The sequence below is a fragment of the Heliangelus exortis genome, chromosome 12, assembly GCF_036169615.1.
Source record: "Heliangelus exortis chromosome 12, bHelExo1.hap1, whole genome shotgun sequence".
NCBI lineage: Eukaryota > Metazoa > Chordata > Aves > Apodiformes > Trochilidae > Heliangelus > Heliangelus exortis.
Genome location: NC_092433.1, coordinates 12,641,430 through 12,662,872, shown reverse-complemented (window position 1 = coordinate 12,662,872; position 21,443 = coordinate 12,641,430). Strand labels below are relative to the sequence as shown.

Below are 21,443 nucleotides of genomic sequence, written 5' to 3'. Positions count from 1 at the left end.
CATCTGGTTGCCCCTGGCACGAGCTGCCCACAGGGAGAACAGACCACCCCTCTCTGCCTTGACAGCTGCTACCAGCAGTGCCTGGGGCTGCTGGGACATTTCTGCCCTTATTTTTCACAGATCTCATTTTTCCAAGCTAAGGATCAATTCTAGTGGCCATGGTCAGGTAAAGAGTACAACAAAGTGGTGTCAGAAGAGCAGGTTTCTGTTGGCAGCACTGTCCTAGGCCCCAGCTGTGAAATGGAGTAATGATGCCTGGTGGCTTTAGGACAGCATGGCACAGCGCCAAAAATAAATATTGTCCCTATTATTAATGTGGCATAAGCCTCTGTTTTTGTAACATACCATTCTTCAAGGCACTTTAGAGTGTCTTAATGGTCTCTCTGCAGCATGACAGCAATTTACTCCAAAACTGCTGGAGTCCTTTTGTTCCAGTGACTGATGCTCTTCCCATGCAGTCAGCAGGCTCTCCAGAAACAGTGGAGCAGTCTTTCACATCATCAGTGGTACCACACCTCCAGCAGAGGGCAAAAATATGCTCCTGAGACAGGTAAAAGATGGTTTATCCATAGCAACAGCTTAACGGCTGCTAACAACACTGAAGTGGGAAGTGGAGATATTGCAAACAGACGGAAGAGTGAGGATTTTAGCTTTGTCCTGGCGTGCAGCATCATTATGTGCCCTGCACAGTGTAAAAGACCAGATAAAAAGCGCTGAACTGAAGGTGAGGATTTCTTCAGGGCCAAGGGAGAAGAGCAGGTCCGTGGGCACCACGCCGGCGGATGGATGCGCTGCTCCGGTTTGTGCCGAGAGCTTCCCTGTGCCCTTCACAGCGGGATGTCAGACTTCACAGTCAACTTGAAAGCTGACAAATGAGCCTTGCACACCAGCTGCCATGGGGCTGAGCCCTCTCACTGATTGCTCTCATTAATCTGCAGGAAATGCTCAGCTGAGGTCTGGTGTGTCACACTCCATCTCCCCAGCCGCGGGGCCCCGGGCAGCCGGGGAGCAGCAACTGCTCAGCTTCAGCGGGGAGGTCGGCGGGGGTCCTGGCCCCGGGGCTGGCAGCTCCAGAGAGCTTCCCTTTCCATGCTGCTCCTTCCCTGCTTTAGTTGTTGGTGGAGAGCGGGAGGTGTTGCATTTTTCTTTCCGGTCAGTCTGTGGAATCAGACTGGATTCGCCAGCTTTCACGGCCACAGGAGGGGCTGTGCTTGCCTTCTGGGGCCAGTCCCACCGTGAGGATTTGGGAAGGGAGCAGCATGGGTGACAAAGACAGGCAGAGGTCAGTGCAGCAGTCGCCTGTGTCAGATTGTGTTTTCTTTATGAATAAAATAACACCAAGCACTCTTTGAAGCATTTGCAATTTTCCACTCAACTAAGCAGCAAAGGGGCCACCTGGGTGGTGCTCCCCAAGAGCAGCATGGGAGCTGCAGAAACATGACCCTGGCCCCATATCCAGACCCAGAGCCCAGACTCCTTCTGCAAGCCTAAATTTACTAATTCCTGCCATTAAAAAATCCTCAAGGCTGCTGGCGGCCCTCATAAGAGTGGCCACAAGCATCCACCTTCAGCTCTACTTTGGCTTAAGAAATGCCACAGACTTGTAGAGGTCAAAAGACCAGCAATGAAATGTTACACCAATAACTTGATATTTCTTAGACTCCTTTGCAATATGATAGTGAAATCAGCTAAGGCTGTGGCCAAGGACCAGGAGTAATACAAGCTCTCAGCTTCACTTGAAAAACCTGCTCACTGCCAGGCAGGTGCGTGGGGAGGGCTGGAGAGGTGTGACAGAGTGGTGGGCATGGAGCAATGGGGCTGGGTGCTGGGCTGGAGCAAACCCTGGCTGCTATGGTGGTTCAGAGACCCCTTCCCACGACAAGGGCAGTGCCATAGCAGCAGATTTCATAGCTGCTGGCTCAGGGGCACTGGGATGTGCCTGGACACCGACTCCTGGGTGCCAGCCAGTTCTGATTGCAAAACCTGCCAAAATAACAGTGTCTCATAACGAGCTGGAAGCAGAGGAATGTGCACAGTCAAGCTCCCTGCCGAGGAGTAACCCTCCCAAACCCAGCATTGCTCTGCTCCTGCAGGAGAGAGGAATCCACAGGTTCTCACAGCAGCCCTGATAGCAGCTACGCTGTGACTGGCAAGTGGGAAGGTAGAGCCCAGTTTGCCAGTTCAGGAGGGGGGGGGGCTGTTAACACTGCCTTTTCTAGCCCTCAAGAAACTTTGGAAATTCATCCATACCACAGCACTTCCTCCGGCCAAGGCCAGCAGGAAATTAGCAGTGATATTGGGTGTTGGGGCATTTAGCTGATTTTCTCTGTGTTTCTCCTTGACAAGAAAATGGTGTTGTCTCAGAAAACACATGCACCAGGCAGCTGAATTAAATAAGCCTCAACACCTCACGTGGCAAGATTTTGCAGCAAAACAATCCAACTGACAGATTTTTGTGCATTGACATCACAGATGGGAAAATTCTTACTAACCCTCAAAAGTTTCTTCCAGTGGATGATTTCACTGAAGACTCTGGATCAGTTCCAGCAGCTGCAAATGAGCCCAGAATGCAGGAATAACACGTAAGACTTAGGCAACAGCTTAGATGGTATCTTAGCATCCAGGAGCATGCAAGAGACATTTTTATATAGAGCACCAGGAGCAGAAGGAGGGTATTTGGGGCTAATTAAAGCAGTGGTAAAGCATAATTTGGCTAACCTCTAAATCACATGTTCCATGGCTTCACCACACACAGAAATGCTGGCTTCAATATGCCATCTATCAAGGCCTTGTTCCAGGTCAGGACAACTTCTTTCAAAGCCTTTGGGTTAAGCAATAAGACTATTTTAATCAGTTGATATGTTCCTTCACTGAACACTTATGACAGCAGCTGCTACAGCAACTTATGGAGAAAGTACCTTTCTGTGAGCCCACCTACTCCCACATGGGTTGAGCAACTTCCAACCCCGCTAATGGTGCCTCCCTCCCAAAACCAGGTGTGTGGGAAATGTACATCAGTTCTCAGTCTGGGTGGCATTTTGCCCACTTTAATACCTGTTTATCGCCATGATCTGATTACAGCAATTTCTTGTCTAATTTATTAGCTCAGACCCTGGCTGTAGTGCAATGTAGATGCTACGATATTGCACCTTAATAACACCTGTATTGATCTGGACCTGCCTGAAGCCATTCTCCTCACCCTTCCCGTGGCTTATGCCCTGACAACTCATTTCCCTAACCACTTTCATCACAGCACAAACAAGGTCCAAAATTACCAGCCATCAATTTTCCTGCAAGTAAATATTAGAGCACCCAAGTGTAGAACTAGTAATTCTGATTAATGGTTCATACAGGGAGGCTGAATTTAAGCTGTGTTAGGAGCATTGCACTCCCTGAGCAGGGAGCCATGGAGAAGGATGCTTGCAAAGAGCCCATGGTTCAAAGCAGCCTACACCTGCCAACCTGCCTCCAGATATTTGCTGCAGAAGCTCTCAGCTGTGCATAGGAGCTGGGGGTAGGGACAATCCTGCTGGGATATGATGATGCCCAGGATGTTTGGACTAATATACAACAGTAAAAGTAAGAGACTACTTACTTTTTATACTTTATCTTGCTTTTTTGCATTTAACCCCACTTAATAGCCAGGCTAATTTAAGCTAAATAGTAGGTGAACACTGGCATGATTGAAGCAGGAGGAGGATCCCATGCAGCAGCTGGCCTGCAGGTTGGAAGTGAGACCTGCTCCCACAAGCAGTGTCTTGAGGATCCTCCCTGTCTTGCTGGAGAAATATCTTGGCCAGGGCCACTGCGGGCTGGTTGCTGGTGCCACCAATGGAAGCACCAGGCAGGCTTGGGACAGCTCCTTCTTCATCCACCACATTCACCTGTCCTGCACACCTGGAGAGGGGCATAGTGGTTCCATAGGGGCTGGAGTTTATTACTACTTCTTCCTTCTGACAAGAAGCAGTCACACTGCATGCAGAAGTGCTTTTCACATGAAAATAGGAGGTCTGGGGACATAACGGTCATTTTTCACACATTTACTGCAATACATCCTCTTCATCTGAGCCTTCACTGTGACAAACTAAGCCCTCTGACTCCTGCAGTACCTGCACTGCTGTCCAGCTGGTTTGGGACAAAGTCCTGTCCCCTGCTCTGTCCCATGGGGAGCAGACAAAAGTTTCTTTTATCTGGCCAATCATTAACTCCCCTCTGTGAGCCAGGGAGCTGCAAGAACCCATCCTGCTCTGCAAACACACTAATGGCTCAAATGGAGATTAGCAGGAGTGTGTTTCCAGTCACAGCCACTGTTTGCCCATCACAGAGGTCACAGGGTATCATGTACCAGGCAGAGCTCTGACCAGCGTACACATCCCCTGCCTTTGGCTTTGCCACCACCAAGGTGCAATCAGCCAGACTTCTTTGGCTGTAGTGGGACATGAACAAAGTTTGTGCTATGGGACATGGAGCAGGAGGGAGCATTGCAGACAGCACCTCAGCCAATGCATTAACCCATCAGAGGAAATGTTTAACCAGCCTCCCTGCAGCTGGAGGTGAAATGCTGTCTGACTTCAAGTCCCAGGGACTTCAGCAGGGCCACAATTCCAGCTGCAGATTGGGACCTTGGACAGGACTGGCAGCGATGCTGCACTCCCGGCCCTGTGCTGAGGCTGGAGATTTAATAAAGATACAGGCAGGGCCAGGCAGAGCTGTCTGCTCTGTAATTCAAGGCTCACATTGAGGCTCCTCCGTGCTGCAGTGAGGCAGACAGCAATCCCAGCTGGGTAGCAGGGTTATCTCACTGTCATTGCCATCACCTCAGCTGTCTGCATTGCACACCATAGAAAAGCCAGTGTTTGTGTTGGGTGCTTGCTTGACATAGCTGGGGTTCTTAACACACCCAAGATGTGCCTATACCAGAAAGTTCCTGGTGCTGCAGGAACTGGCTAGAGGAATGGCAGCCAGCAGCCAACATCATAAGCAAAGTGACTCAGCATCTACCAAGTCCATCCCATGTACAGCCCCAGTAAGGAGGAGGTCCCAGGTGCCACGGAGCCATCCCACCCTTTCAGGCATTCACTCATTAACTGTGCAGCCACCCACCAGGGACGCCCCAGGGGAACATTCAGTACAGCATTATTTTCTCTTTATGTGCACATTAAATGAAAAGTCCACCTTGCTGCCTCGGAAGGGCAAAGTCCAAGTCCTAAGAAATGAGCTCTCTGTGGCCACACGTGCCAAGAATGCTGTGCTGCCATGCTGGAGCTGCCAGCTCTCCTGCCAGCTCTTGGCACGGGGAGTCCCAGGGGCTCACTCCTCTGGGTGACACCCCCAAACAAACCCCCACCTGCAAAACCTCCACAGCAATCACAGCAACATGGGGCACAGGAGAGGGAATGAGTGATACTGGGATGAGCTCCCTGTGTCACCTTCTCCCGGGACATAAAGCCACTTGATAAGAAACAGGAGGGCAGTTGGTGAATGACACAACTCCTCGTCTGCAGGAGCCACCCCAGATAAATATCACCCAGCAATCAACCATCTCCACACAGGAACCTTCAGGGAGCTACAAGGGGAACACAAAGGCTTTTTGCTAATCCCAAAGACTCAGGCACACACGGCGACATTGCTTGCTGATTTAGATAGCAAAGAGAATCGTTGTGCAAGCAGATCTTAGAAAAACAGCTTTGCTATGAAAGCACCTTAGCACCACGCATACCCACCTCTCCCAGAGAGGAGCCCAAAGGTATCAGACAAACACCTCCAGAAAAGGTTGCCTTTTTCCAATCTGTTTTACTCAACTGGCAGCAGATGCTGACAAATCACAGCCTTTCTCCACTCCTGCATCTGCCAGCCATAACTACACTTGAGAGCTCGAAGCAGGTTTGAAGTTATGCTCTTCTTCCCTCTGACACATCTCTAGTGAGATAACAGCCCCTATAGCCTGTTCAAGGGGAACAGTATAGTTGTGCATCCATCTCTTCCCCAGCTTGAAATTGAGCCAAATGTTTTTTTGGAGTGTCCAAGGGTGCAGCCAGACCACCAACCAATGGGCAACATGAGGGGAATCTGCCCAGCCATGAAAAGCTCATGGGGCAAACATGGGCTGTGAGGCAGGATGTACAAACTCGGACAGACAAACTGCTCAGCCTCCCCACTGAAAGCCCTCTCCTCAGCCTTGGTCTAGGGGCAAAAGCTCTGTGGGACCTTCAAAACACCACCAGTGTCTAGCCCATGGCTGGTGGGGCTGAGCTGACCATGCTCACACAAACACACCACAGACAGGGGAATGCAGACCAGCCTGTCTCTCAACTCCTGCATCTGATGCTGCACATCAATTAAATTTAACAGCTCCTGGTCAGGGGGATAAAAAGAAGTAGTTTTTTTTTTTTAACCCCCTGACCAGAAGCGGTTAAATTTCACTACTTAAAGCTACTAAGCAGCTACTTATCTACTTAAAAATATATATATTTTTTTTTAAGTAGCAAATGACCAGTAACTCCTCCAACATTTATCTCCCCCCAAAAAAGAGCAATACCTGTACAGTCATTTTCCATTTCTCTCTTGTCTTTTTTTCCAGAAAGAATATTCCCCTCAGGCCAAGTGTCCAAGTGGAAGTGGGAAGCCCAGGAGCAGCAGCTCAGGTGAGTGTCAGAGGCTGATGCTGCCTCAAGGAGGGCTTTGGGAGGTGAGGTGGGGACTTCTGGTCACACCTGGTGTTTCTGAAACTTTGGCTGAAAAACAGGGCTGGAATGAGAGTAAAATACTGGGATGTGGAGAGGAGCAACATGTGGAGAGGTGAAAATAAGTAAATATGCACCCCTATGCCCATGGCAGCTCTGGCTCCTGTCTCCAGTCCTTCAAGAGCACAGGAGCATCATGCCAGGATGTGGCCACACCAGTGCATGCACCCAATGGGTGCCATGCTGTGTGATGTGGCCAGGAACCACAGTGGTGCCCCCCAGAGTCCCTTAACCCCTTCCTCTAGGTGGAAATGGTTTTGTCCCATGCCTGCTCACCTCCTGCCACCTGAGCATCTGCAGGTTGGTGAAGGACAACACGACAAGAGCTGGACCGCAGTACCCATCTAAAAAACAAAATGTGGGTGGGTTTAACTCCTCCTCCCCAGGCTGTACATCCACTGGTTTTCCAGGCCATGACAGTTCAGAGATGGCCATTATGGTACCTCCAGCCATAGTGAGGATTGGGACGAGGGGCCTAAGCCAGGCAGGGTCTGTTGTATCTCAGCAGGATGAAAGCTGGAGCAGTGGGAACCTGGGACATCACAGAGCCCTGGTGCCAACAGGATGCCCGTGGCCCCACCCAGGGGCTGCTTCTCCCTCCTGCAGCCCTTCCCCACAGGGTGCAGCAGCTGCCCCCACGGGGCTGTGCAGCAGTTGGTAGATGATGGGTGTTGCAACACAGCAGGGAATAATCACGATAACTCGAGCGGTTGCCCTGGTGCCGGGCTTGGCTGTTGCAGTGGTTGCTAAAGAGAGTGGGCGTGTGGCTTCCTCTGGGGCGATCTGATTTCTCCGGGAGCCGTGGCTAAGGCACACTTAGGAGACACCTTCCTCTGTGGAGCAGAGGCAAGACCTCTCTCTCCACTGGCAGCAGCGGCTGCACTGCACAGGCTGCTGGGGCACCTGGGCACGCACAGAGCTGTTTGCTTTGAGGAGAAAAAAAAAACCAATTAGCTTGTTCATTCATCCTGGGGAAACATCACTGAGCAACGAAGAGCAAAGGGAGCAAGTTTTCAGGGTAGTAGAGAGACCTTTGGGACCAGCATCAAGGAGCAGGCAAGGCCACTGGCTGCTGCCAGACGAGCTCCAGCCCTCGGTGGGAACCCCATGGGGTGGTGAGAGCAACGGTGCAGCAGCCACCTTCAGGTGACCCTCTGTCCCCACGCCCACTGGAGAGACCCGGCACGAGACAGGCAGCTTCATCAGACAGACAAGAAAGTGATGCAGGCACGAGCACAGCCAGGCAGAAGCAACAGCCTCAGCCCCCACAGCCACACGTCGTGGGATTCAGGGCAGCACCTGCCCCTGGGTCTCCCCAGAGCCATGCTGCGGAAATCAGGTAAGCCCTGGGACCCCCAAGCTGCCCTGGGGGGTCCCCATGTTTCTGCTGGCCACCCCCTGTAAGGATGGGCTGCTGAGCCCCTGTGGGATCAGTCTGCATTGCTTCTATGCTTATGCACAGATGACTTGGGACCTTGCTTCAGTTTTTATATGTGGTATCATGTTACTTTAATACTTCAGTAGCTGCTTGAGAAGCTGCCCTTCTGCTTCTGCTTTTCAAAACAGACCCGTATCCCACAAGAAATTCCCCAAGCAAACCCATGCTGCTATCCAAACCTTCTTCTTGGATAGGCATGGGGACAGACAGGGAACACTCGCTGATACAGTTCCTGCAAATCAACATTGGATCATTTCCTCTGTATTCAACAAAATACCTTTGAGCTACCATAAAGCATTCATTAATGATTGATGTGCATCTCTGTCATAGGCAGGCAAATGCAGAGAGCAAATATTTGATGGATATTAAAAGTAAGTTTGTGATTACTGAGAAAGACTGCAAAGCATCTGTCACTGCTTACCAAACCTGAACAAGACACTCCACACACCTCTCTCAGAAGGCACAGGGCTGACGTCCCTTGGTGATTGCTAACAGAGTAGGTTTCCCCCTTGCTATCTTTGCTTATCACAGTCCAGGGTAATTAAATTAAATGATTAACCAGCACACCAAAACCTGCCTGCCTGCTGGCAGGGGGGAGCTTGCTGCTGCCTGACTGTACAAGGATTTCCAGCATTAGTCAACACAAAATAGGGTATAGGTAACTTCTGTACACCCGACAGCTCAGATAGCCCCAAACCTGCTGGGGTTTTTCTCTCCCAGCTATGTTTGGTAAGTGTACATCTCAGCAGGTGACCACAGTGACACCCAGGGTCCTTTACATTTGGGGGTGTCTGCAGCTGGTGGCAAGTGAGCAGCCTGGGCTGAGACAGTGTCTGCTCTGTGCCCCTTGTGGAGGGGTCACAGCCCCATGGGCTGCAGTGCTGACACGGTATCGAGGGTGGGTAGGACTGGAGGGCACTGGTTGGACTGGGAGGGCTGGCTATGCTGGTGGGCAGCACTGGCTGTGCTGGTAGAGGCAGGAATGGCAACAGTGGGGTCAGCAGCTGCAGGACTGTGTCCTGCTGCCCCGTTTTACATTTCCATTAGGGTTTTCTTTCTCTTTCTGACTCTGAAGCTTCACAGGGTGAATGTCAGGGCTGCGTGAAGGCAAGAGGACCCAGGGCAGGCACTCAATAGCTGGGAACTGCTTCCCACAGCAGCCACATCAAGTTACATTCACCCTATTGCATTATAAATACCAGAATTAGCCTTGCTTAATTATTTAAAACTATAGATTAAAACCAGACAAAGGCTCATTGCCTCCTTTCCGGAGCACACGTATCATTTATCAGCGATCGGTCGCCCAGTGACAAGCAAGGGTGAGCGTGCCAGGTCCATCAGTGGGAGAACAAGAGGAGAGGAAAATCACAGTGAGGATGGGAGCTGGTACCATCTCAGCCAGGGAAGGTAACAATTAGCATCTGCCAATCTTTGAGCTCACTATACTATCATTATCACATTACCATCATCATCATCATCATCATCCATCATCAGGGCAGTAAGCCACAACTGCCACTAAGCTCATGTAAAGGAATGACAAGTATTTTTTTCAATGCACAGCTGTGTAACAGCCAAAAGTGGGTTAGTTGAGATGTTCAGGTGCTAGAGACAAGCTAGAGACTTGCTTGCCAATGGGGTTCCAATCACCAAGAACCCAAATCCTTGGCTCCACATGGGGCAGCACTCACATCTTGCCCACTAAAGCCAGCACCTGTATGCCTCATTCTGCCCTGAACATCCTGACCACACAGAAAGTGGTTTTAAAAACCCAGCACCCCACTTCATTTGTCCTCCAAGAAGCAGATCCTCCCCAACACAGTCACAGGCTCAAAACCTGCTCTCACTGTGCAAACCTCTGGGGCACAGAGACCAACAGACAAGTTTCCCTGCCCAAGGAAGCCAATCCCAGCTATTCTGTGTTTCTAAAATACAATTACTTAATGTCAGGAAAATCATGCAAATTAGAAAATGCCACAAATTCAAGAATCCCAAACAAAAGACAAACTTTCAGCTTAGCATACTTTACTTACAAACATTCAGACTTAACACCCAGCATGACCTTTTCTGCCATTACAATCTCATGGGAAAAGCTGCAAAGCCAAACTCCAGCTGTGCTTCAGACAGCAGAAATCCATTGACTGGAAGTCCTTGTTCTAAAATGAAAGTTTAAAAAATGTTAACTTGAGAGGTAGAAGTGTGCATGTACCAGTGCTTAAAAGAAACTGGGGCTAGTTTAAAGATCCCATGCCCCTCCATCTGCATGGGCAGACCCTTGCAGGGGGTGTGGAGAGGCTCCTCTCAGCCTTCCTAAGGAGGAGGGGGGTGAGGGATGGTACCTGGCACCCTGAGGAAAGGAGAGCTGCTCTGGGAGCAGATGCAAGCAGTGCCATAGACCAAAAAAGGGAAGGTTCCCCCCATGATTGCAGATAAATATGTCAGAAACTCACATTATTTACCAGGCTCAGGTTTCTGAGTTTAAATAGCTTTAAACTATCTCTGCTGACATGGGCTGAGTGTGTTGGCTTTGCAGCCTCCTTACTTGTGGCTTGTGTATGACCAGCTTCTTTCAGCAGCCCTTCATTAATCTGTTGGTTTCTTTAAAATGACTCATTCATTAATAAACCCCAGGCATACAGAAAACCAGAGGTTCTTTTCAGTAGCCACAGTTTTAAGCACTCATTCCTGCCCAGAAAATGGTCCCTTGGGTTAGTGGTTTTACAAATCCAAATCCAGGGCTTTGACCCTGGGCATCTTGAGGTTTTTGTGCAGTCTCATTCCTCCTACCAAGTAACAGGGTTTCTTCATGGAATCATTAACAGTTATATCCTCTGATCTTATCCTCTTCTGCCTGCTTCTACATGAATGGCACTTCACAGAGGTCCGTCCTCTGCTCAGAAAGCATTTCCTATACAATATTTTTAACAAGAGCAGTTTGGTCATCATCTGTCACTATTGACAAGCCTCTCCTGAGATGCTCTAGTTGGAAAATCAGTTCTCAAATGACAGCAGAAAGAAAAGACTGTGAACTATGTTTACTTTATAAATTTCAGCTAAAGCTAAACACTGACCTGTGCTTCTGCAGAGAACATCCACAGCTTTGGGAGTTAAAGATGCTGAGAGCCACAGGGCAGTGTTGCACAGGGCAGGACATGCTGTGCAGCAGGGATGCCCAGAGCCTTGAAGGCAGAGAAACTTGGTTTGCAGCTGGCATGGAAAAGGGCCAAGGGATGAGCAGGGAAAAGCAAGCAGGTTGCAGAGGGGCAGGATATTGAGGGAAGCTTAGCAACACAAAAGCCAAAGGGGAAGGAGGCATTTCCCATGAAAACCTGCAAAATGCAGCTGAACACTGTCTTGATGCACCCTCCAATCTTGTACTCAGTTTAGAGGTGCTGAGTGGGAGACCAGACCTCCACCCTGCAGCTTTTCAAACACAACGGCTACGGATTAATTTTCCTTTCAATCTCCTTTGTTTTTCTTTTTGTGAAGAAATGACTGGAGCCAAGCAGGCAGCTGTAAGCAGAGCTGCACCCCTCGGGTTACCTACCCTTTCCAGTGCCTTTAATCCCCTTAACATTCCTGGGGATTATTTCCATCCCGACAGGACGGTGCAGCAGGCTGCCAGCAGCAGCACAGAGAGCAGCACACAGCACATGGTCCCCATGCAGAGGGGCTCACAGGGCAACCCAGCACCAAGAGAAAAGTCACTTAATCCTAAATAAATGCTCTTTGGAGGGCATCTCCTTCAAGTGAGGGCAAACCCAAAAGCAGCAGCAAAGGGAAGCACAGCACAGCTGAGCCCCTGTGCCTGTCCTTGAGTGTGAGCCAGTTTCCCTCTTCCTTCCCAGGAGCAAGCTAAAACCTTTCTCCTTACCCTGGGCTGCACTAAAGGTACTCAGCACCCCAAGCACCACACCCCAGCAGCTTCTAGTAGGGTATACTTAATGTATTAGTTGCACCATTCAAGTTTTCAAAGACATTTAATGTCACAACAAAACTGCCCAATATCCTGGGGCAGAACGCAATCAGAAGTGGAAGCAGTTTGGGCCAGGATTACATACTCTGGTATGTAATTTTAATTTTATCATGAGTCTTCCAGAGCGGGGGGATTTATAAGCATTTCCAGGCAGTCTGAGCAGGAATTTAAGCTTTGCTTTAGGTCAGAACTGTCCAAGATACTAAAATGTAATTTTTCTCCTCTAGCCAGTCCCACAGCCTGAGGCAGGAGGGTGGTTGGTCTCTTGGCCATCTCAAAGATGCTGAATATTCCCTCTGAGGTCTCTTGGAAAACTGCTCAAACCTGGGAGCTTATTCCACAGCTCCAGTTGGGAGAGAAGATAGACTATATGTGAAGTCCAAGTATCTGCTCTGGCCTCCTCATCCAGGCAGTCTTGCTTTTCACTCACAGAAAAGTTGGATGGAAATGTACCTTTCCTAGAAAGCCTCAGGCTTTTAGAAGCAAGGAAAGGGAAAATATTTGAGACCAAGCAAAAGACTAAGTATATCGAAGCAAACACAGCTCCTCTTTATAAGCAACACTCCAAACAGATCTTTTAAAAAGGTCACACTGTCTTCCCAAGTACAGCAGAGGGTATTAAAATGCACATGGTTTTTTTTGTTGTTTATATCTTGCCAAGAACAATATAAAAATGTCTAACGCCTTGTGCTGATTTATGATGGAGGCCAAGGAGGTGCCAGAGCAGAACCTTGTTCATTGATCTACGGCTGAATCATGCAAAAACAGACATCCTGCTGTAAATCCACTGCAGAGACCTGGCTTGATTTACACCTTTAGCACTATAAATAATGACAAAAAGCAGCCTGATCACAGTCTGTCTCCCCTTACATGAACATGAATTACACCAGGTTTTGAAGATGATAGATCTACTCCAGGAGAAACATTTTGCACTGGGTCCCTATATGTCAACCTGCAGGAGAAAGGATGCCCTGTCCCTACTCCCAGCATGACCCCATGCTGTGTTTCAGGCACACCAATATTTTTATATTCCCATTTTTCTTTTTCTGCCCAATGCAAATGAAGACATTCCTTGAATTGTTCCAGAATAAGGTGTTCAGAAGGTTTAAAGCACTGTTTTTGCAGTAAGATTCAAGGCTCCCTCCAGTCCCAGTCAGGGAGCTTTGATTTTGTCTCTTGGGCAGCAGTACAGACACCCACTGGAAGCAAAACCCTCAGTGCCTGTGTCTACACACCCTGGGCACATCCAGCACAGTGAAAACCAAGCTCAGAGCTACCTGCTGTGTCCTGGCCCCCACAGTATTGCTCAGGCAAATTGCACTCATTGTGAGGATTTCTGCATGCTGGTTTAACAGCTGCCTGACCAGAAATGCTTCCAGTAGGTTTCAATTCCTCCCACTCCTTCCTTCCCAGTATTTTTTCCATTTCTGCTAGTTTCAGAGAAAAGTTCTCTATCTGCCTTCAGTAAATAGGTTGATCAACTGCTGCTTCTTTGCAAACCTCAGCCATGCAATGTTAGATTGCTGCAGTCTTGAAACAACCACACTGCCCAGTTTCACACCTCCAGGCTGGCTGAAGTGCTTCTCCAGAATCCTCCATAACCAGAAGGTCCACTAAGGTAGGGAGGGAGTGGACCTTCCCTGATCATCCTGAATGTCTGGGGGTGGAAACACCACAAGACCAAACTGAAGGGTTGGATGACACTGTGGAGTAGCATTGTACACTGTTGGGCACTAGCTCTGTGTGGATGTAGAGACAGCCTGCCCCAAGCAAATCTCCTGGGATCTGGGTTTTGGAGGTAGGGAAGAAGGGACTGCCATTCTCGAGTCACAGAAGGAAACCCATACATCACAGAGACAGAGGGAAATCAGTATTTTATAAATAATGGTGCCACACCAGTGCCCCAAGAGCTAGTACAGCTTAGCAGCAGGGCCTGAGAGCTACTTGATATAGAAATAAACCACCAAAGTCACCAGAGTTACATTTACAGACAGCATCCAGGTTGGTCCTTCAGGCTTGGTTGGCTGTGTAATCCTTCCACGCCTGCTGCTCATTGCATTATCCCCTGGCAGAACACAACAGGCAGATTTAGGATGGACAAATCCAAGATCAGTGCACTCCAGCCCTTTTCTCCTGCTGTGCAGCAGGATTTGGTACCCAGCACACATGCAAGTGCAGGCATTGTGGCACTGGAGGCAGCTCTGGTCTGAATAACAGCACAGGAACAGTGGGAAAAGGGCAACAGGACAACACAGAGACACTGAGGCTAGTCTGTTAGTATAGCTGTCCAAAACCAGTGTTTCATTAAAACCACCTGGCATTTTACTTAAGTAACATTAAGTTACTCCGTGCAGGGATTGTTTTTGATTGAAGGACAGACGTTGCTTTGCCAGTTGAAATGGGAGCTCAACCAGTTCATTCATGCCCAAACAAATTTTTGCTTTTGTACCTTCTTCTCTTGTCTTTTGTCTGCCTTTTCAGAGCACGGGTGGAGGGAGGAGGGAAGAAAAACAAAACAAAACAAAAAACCCCACAATTCTACTCCAGTGAATACCTGACATGTTTTCTCATTATTCAAAACCTGACTTCCATCTAACAAAAATTATCCAGGAAACTGTGTTGAATTGTGTTGCCTTAACCCTTGGCTGTTCTTCAGTCCCTGCATCTCTCCTGACAGCAATGCTGAGACCCCAGATTCAGGCTGTGGAGTCAGACCCCACAGAGTCTTGAGTCAACCTGGCACTTGCCATCAAACATCAAACCCACACCACCTTCCCTTCTGCCAGCAGTGGTGCAGGATCCTAGAGGGAAACAATTTGATACATGAAAACACCAAGTACCCTTTCAATTTGTACCAAACTGTTCACCCCACTTACACTCATGTAATGGGCTCTGAATTGTTTGCCTTTGCTCCCAAAGCAGTAGGGCACTGACCACATTAACATTCAATGAGAAGTTGTTTGATATTGAATAATTTCTTCAGCAGCATTATTCCTTACACAGTTCTGTTTGACTGCAATCCACTTTACATTTGATAAGCACTTACTGACTATGAAAGAATAACCCAACCTGCTTTCTGTTGTTTTTTTATTATTATTATTGATTTCTCTTTTAAAAGGGTTTTATTTCTTTTATACATGAGATTACAATAAGAGAGGGAGGCAACATTACTGAACAACTGTTTTTCTTGCTGCCCCACCAACCCGTGTAACTTCACCCTAGACCCCCAGAAGCACTGTAATAACAAGGCACTAACAGACATGGAGCTGCCTACACCCTTTTCCTGGGACGTTTTGTTCTTACTGGTAAACTTCCAAACTGTTCAAGTGAATAGTTGGGAATAAATTGCTCTTTCTGAGCCCCTGATTAGACTGTACTCTGAATAATTGCAGGCAGCCCCACTGTGCTCTGCATTTAAAGGTACAGCCCACTGCACTCACTGTGCTTTGTAACTTGTGTTTTGTGCTCGTTTTGTACAGGGGTTCTTGTAAGGAGAAACGCACTTGGAAACACCAACAATGAGCATGCCCTGTGGTTTGCCTGAAATCCAAGCTGCCACCACTTCCAAAACAGCAGGCTCTTTTTCTTCCATCCAGAACATATAAATTATTACAGCATGATCACATACTGCATGGGAAAATTATGCTTTTCTTGGTGTTGCGCTTGATCCTGATTATTAGGCCAGCAGGATATCAGCAAAATCTTTCCCTGACAGGAGGTTTCAGAGACAGCAGCACTTCCTCAGGCCAGGGTTTGAGATGTTTCAATCCCCCAGCACTTCCTTCTGCTAAGGGACCAACAGCCTTGGCCAGGACGACCAAGCAGCAGCTCAACACAGTCCACATCCATGGCTGTTTCCAGTTTTATATTACACCTATCTTGTATTAATTAATCCTTGGCACTGAATGCTGCAGCCACTGAGGCAAATGGCTGGCAAGGACTTTATGTGATCTAATTAATATGTGTCTCATCAGCAATGGAAAGGGAATATTTTTAAAGTCTCTAAAGAAACTGCACCAGCACATGGAGGCACATGCACACAGACACTGACACGGGTGTCAAGCAGCCGTGGCAGGCACCATGGCTTCTCCTCTGTTTTGCCCAGGGGAGGAGAGCTCCATCAGGTTCCCACACTGCAGAGGGATGACACTCCTCATGCAAACACCTTTTTTTCTTCCAGCATCCATGTACACTGAAATACAGCGGGAGCGGCCAGATGGTGGGAATATCCTGACTCACCCAGACTACATAGATGGAAACCCAGATCTCATCAAACCTAAAAAGCTCCTAAATCCTGTAAAAGCCTCAAAGAGCCACCAAGAGCTACACAGAGAGCTGCTGATGAACCACAAAAGGTAAGAGGAGGTCACTAGAGTGATCTGAGAGATGCTGAGCCATCAGAGCTCAGCAGCTGAGGCACAAAGGTCACCAACACCCTGCAAGTTGGAAGGGCACAGTCAGTCCCCTCACTTGCAAATAAACACAGTGTAAAGCTTGCTGTAGCCCTTTCCTCTTTTCTATGAGGTGACAGTCTCTTAAAATGAAAACAGAAGGAGGCTTTTTTCCCCATCCCTGCTCTGCCATTCTGAAGCATCGGCTCACACTTTTTAGAGCTGTTTGCTATTGCCACCCACCTCAAGCCACAAGTGCCAGAAGACATGAGACATCCCTACAGCCCCTTTCTTGCTGTTCGATGCACGTTTTATACCTTGTTCTGGCTTTTCTATCCCCATCACTGACTTGCCAAGTCCCCAGCAATGCACAGCATTCCTGGGTGCTTTAAGGTCAACCCAGAGACAGTGAGAGGTGTGGGCTGGATGAAACCTTTGAAAGTTGGGAGAGCATCAGAGTGAGACCATCTGTACAAGGAAAAGGCTAATCACTGTCTCTCTCAAAATCAAATGGATAAAGGCAGGCTAGAACTCATATTCCTGACTTCCTATTCCATCACCCCAATTTAACTCTGGCAGTACAGCTACAACATCAAGATGACACCAGTGACTGAGAACCTATAAGCACATCATTCCTTTGTGGCAACAGTCTGAGCACCAGTGCAGTAAAAGAACATTCAGTTCAGAGGCTTTTAGGAACAGCAAAAAATCTGCTGGCATTATATTGACATTTGCTGAACACCCTGCAATATCCTGACATGGCAGCACTTTGGCCATCTAATTAAAATGAGCACAGCCTCTGATCAAAAGGACTACAGTCATCATGAGAACCAGACACAAACATTAATTCAGCAAACAATCAAGCCTGCCAGCAGGGAGCATTAATCAATACCAGCACTAGCTGGGCATGGTTTGATTTAATTTTCCCAGAATCAGAAGAATTACAGGGACCATACCCAGGCTGTTCTTTGGCATCCAGGGAGATGCCCGTACCAGCCAAGTATTTTGAAGACTCACTGGGCTTGAGAGTGACCACATCCTGCCTAGTAATACTGCTCTGTTTGAAGGATCAGCCACCAACACTGGCTTTGGCCTCACAGAACTTTATTCCACTCTAACCACTGATGGAACAACAAATGAAGAAGACCCTGGAATGGAGGTAGCAGAGATGAACAGTGGCAGACAGGGTACAGACCCCACAGCATTAGAACAAGCTGAACTTCAAACCAGGAACCAAAAGTACATCATCACTTTGTATTATAGTTCTGTGCCTCCCAACATGTTCTATGCACATGTGCCATCAAATAGAAGAGACAGGAGACAGCTCCACTCCTGCATCTCCTGACCCCTCTCCTTACAGCCCTGTGCATCTCAGGCACAAGTTTGAATCTGCTTTAGCTCTGGCCTCCAAAATATTTTTCATCAAATACATGAAAAAACCCTACTGCAAACAATAATCCATTGTTGCTGGCTTCTTGTCACTCTCGAATCTAGTTTTGCTTTATATGTTACTACAGAGGGAGAGAGAAGGATCTATGGCTTGCTCCTGTTTCTGCTTTGCTGTTTGGTTTTCCCCTTAAGCCGAAGGGAGAAGCAGCTCATATCAGCAGCTTGTGCAGCAAAACCCTTATCTTAGTCAACACCTCTGGGTACTAACAACACAGGCTGATTAAATCAAAGAGTAGTAACAAATCCACAGGCAACATTGCAAGCTGTATCACCAGCAAGCCAAGGCAGGTTTGCCTTCTCTCAAGCCTTGGAAAAAGTATTTCTGTAGCATCACAATTCTTTCTGCCTTGAAAACTCATAACGAAAACTCAGGGACCCGTGCTACAGCCGCCTTCACTGATGTTGCTGTGAACTTTATCCTGTCATAAAACAACAGAAGAAATTACAATAGGAAGCATCAAACATGGCACTGGAGGGATGCAAGCACTGGTCCCCAGCCACATTGTGACAGCACAGAAGTTTGCCTCATTTCCCTCTCCTGCCTGCCAGTTCAGTTTTTCATGAGGTGAGATACTACCTCAGAGCCTGCCACTTTGCCAAGAAAGCTCCACAGTCCACAGGGTCTGATGTCTTTGCTTTCAAATGACCTTAAGAGAAACCAATCAGCCTTTCATCAACAGAAACCTCCTCATGCTGAGGAGGAGCTTTGCTTTAGTAGTGCACCCCAGCTCACTTGCCTTGGCCAAGCCCTTAGCATAGACATGGGGAGGTTCCCTCCTCACCTCCAAACAGAAAACAGACCATGGCCCACAGGAACAACAACCACCCCACATTTAGTGGGACTTGTAAATGCTCTCAGCCGACTGATTTAAACAAGTGTTAAACCCAGTCCACAACAGTGGTCAGGCCCCACCTTTCCCATGCGTGACAGCTACAAGGTCTCCCACTCCATCTCCTTAAACTCCCTAAACAACTCCAGCCAACTACTTCTAGTCCTGAATTTTCTTCCAGGATTACTTACATTCCAACTGCCATTGCAGAAGGCAGCCTGTGTAAATGCAGCCTTGACCACTTCTTAATAATCTGTTCTTCAGTGGCACAAAACTCTGTGCAATTGAAGTAAAGTCTCCCCTGAATTCAACAAATGTTCAGCTTCCCAGGAGCTGCAGGTGGCAAGAGCTCAGCAGGACTGAGTCACCAGTTTTAGTTATTTAAGCCAGGAACCTGATGGATTTTACAAAGGCATGTTCCTTTTGGTACAGAAGAGATGAGCTGGTCAAACCACTATCCTGGAAGGGCAGGAACCATCCCAAAATCATGCACAGAGCACATCTGGATTTGTTCCACATTCACCCATAGCCCTACACATCCATAGCTAATCCATATGCCTCCAGAGGGGTCTTTTCCAACTAAAACAATTCTATGATTCTAAGGTGGCCAGGGTCAGCTGCAAGAGGTAAATCTTAGAGTAGAAATCCAGGCACGGCAATATTCAATGTGTTAGGTTTCTGAATTTGTTTGGAGAACTTCTTCCAACTCTTCACCACATTACTATGCCTTGCCTGCATGTCCTTCCCATGTCTCCTTCCCCGTGATCCCAACCCTCACAGAACTGGGCTTGGATCAGCTCCACTTCATCTGAGCTGCTTCAGGTGGTTGCAGGGGAGCCGGGCACCTGCTCCAGTGTCAAACACTCCGGCTTTCGGAGAAAAGGACATTTCGGTTTGGCCTCTTGACCCAAACTCTCCATGCCAACGGCAGAATTGCTGCTCCTCAGCTCTGCAGCAAAGATGGGATGAAACGGGGAGGAAAGGAGCTGCTGGGACAATTACTGCAGATCAATGACTACCCCTGCTGGTGGGAAAAAAATCGTCACCATTTCAAATGCCCTCAACACAGCCCACTCTGTCACCGACGTAATTAAAACCAGTAATAACACGAGCCAAAGGAAAGCCCCGTTTCCACACTGATTTCCACCCAGAAAGCTGTAGCACCTCAATGCAACAGGATTAGCAAAACTTGCAGTGCCAAAGCCCCGGCCCGGAGAGCAAACACCTTGCCCACCCGAGGCAGACGGGCAGCCCCGGGCACCCTCCCAGCAGGAAGGTGTTCCCAGTAACATCCTGAAAGCCTTGTGAATGGATTTGTGATAGATTTGTGGACCAACTCTCCCGTGTTTCCACTTAGGACCAAGAAGAGTTCTGGGGTTGCCAGGCTGGCCGTGGTCACTTCCCAGGGTGTAGGTCCTTCAGCCCTGACCTATCTGTTTTTTATCTGCAGAGGCTTGAGTGTGGAGAGCAAGCCAGAGCTGCAGAGGGTGCTTGAGCACCGTCGGCGAAACCAGATCATTAGACAGAAGAAGGAAGAGGAAGAGGCAAAGAAATTGCAGTCTCCTTTTGAAAAAGAGCTACTGAAGAGGCACCAGAGGCTGGATCAGGTAGACCTGAGTTTTCAGTCATCCCTGGGTTATCCTAACCATGTCACACAAGGCACAGACCACAGGGGAGATGATGGGTGGGCTGACATTCAACCAAGGTACAGCACTGCTACCCCTCCATACAATAGGAGCCACAGCACATCTGCCACTGCAGCCCTATCTGCAGCACCCTCATCCTCCCAGTGGGATTCTTTGTGCCAGCTCATTCAGGACCCCTACCACACACCACTGGCCCTGGGGCTCCACCAGGTCTCATCCTTGGGGCATACTTTCCAGTTCAAATCACCCCAAATAGCAGGGGTCCTTTGCAGCACCCACCACTCTGGCCAAAAATATACCTGGGAAGTGCTATATTCAGGGTGGTTGCTTGTCAGCAGCCCCGGGTGCTCTGTGCCTGCCTTCTTACCCAAACCAGCACAAGCAGCAAGTCAGCTTGTGGCTGCTGAAAAGAAAGTCATTCCCTGCCCTACTTGACAGTAGTTCACTGCAAATGGATGGAACTAGTTTATTTAATTAATGACACAACTCCCTTGCAATAGCATCAGCCAAGCCAAGATCACTTGAAAATCAAAGCCCAGTACCCTCAGAGAATCACCAGGAGTATGAAACCTGATGGTTTAGGGACAGACTCATAAACACTTTGCATATAAAGGTGAAGCAGTACAACTTACCCCCCATAGATGATAACCTAATGATGAGAACTTTTCCCAGGCTCACAGGCCTCCTTTGCTGGGAAGGATTCAAAGCTCCTCCTCCTCCATGCCAGGTCTGAAGTGCTTCACTCCCCTGCTTTTCTGTTGGAGATATTTGTCCCTGAAGGAAATAAAATGAGTGATGTTTCAATTGGCCAGAAAAAGAGATTCAGGGTGAACATAGCTCAGGTATAATGGTTTGGAAAAGAGCACCAACAGGTAGAGTACCAACATGTGCCCTACACACTCATTCAGCTTTGGGCAACAATAAGGGGACAGCCAGCAACAAAGGAGCCCACAGTTCTATTGCAGTTCATGCA

At 48.4% G+C, this 21,443-nt stretch overlaps 1 protein-coding gene and 1 long non-coding RNA gene across 3 annotated transcripts in view; one reads left to right on the top strand and one right to left on the bottom strand.

Annotated features, from left to right (window-relative positions):
• Positions 1 to 21,299, bottom strand: part of LOC139801650 (uncharacterized) — a 45,062-nt gene extending 23,763 nt beyond the window's left edge. Inside the window, exon 1 of the long non-coding RNA XR_011728258.1 lies at positions 21,103 to 21,299. This is a non-coding gene — a long non-coding RNA (uncharacterized lncRNA). The remainder of the gene's footprint in view (positions 1 to 21,102) is intronic.
• FAM107A (family with sequence similarity 107 member A) overlaps positions 1 to 21,443 on the top strand; it is a 29,290-nt gene that overhangs the window by 4,465 nt on the left and 3,382 nt on the right. The window contains exons 2-4 of one of the 2 annotated variants that reach the window (XM_071756163.1): positions 6,581 to 6,644; positions 16,335 to 16,509; positions 20,275 to 20,431. In XM_071756163.1, the coding sequence (XP_071612264.1) occupies positions 6,581 to 6,644; positions 16,335 to 16,509; positions 20,275 to 20,431 (396 nt within the window). Of the gene's footprint in view, positions 1 to 6,580; positions 6,645 to 7,516; positions 8,083 to 16,334; positions 16,510 to 20,274; positions 20,432 to 21,443 lie in introns of those variants that run through there. The other variant, XM_071756162.1, reaches the window with a different exon arrangement.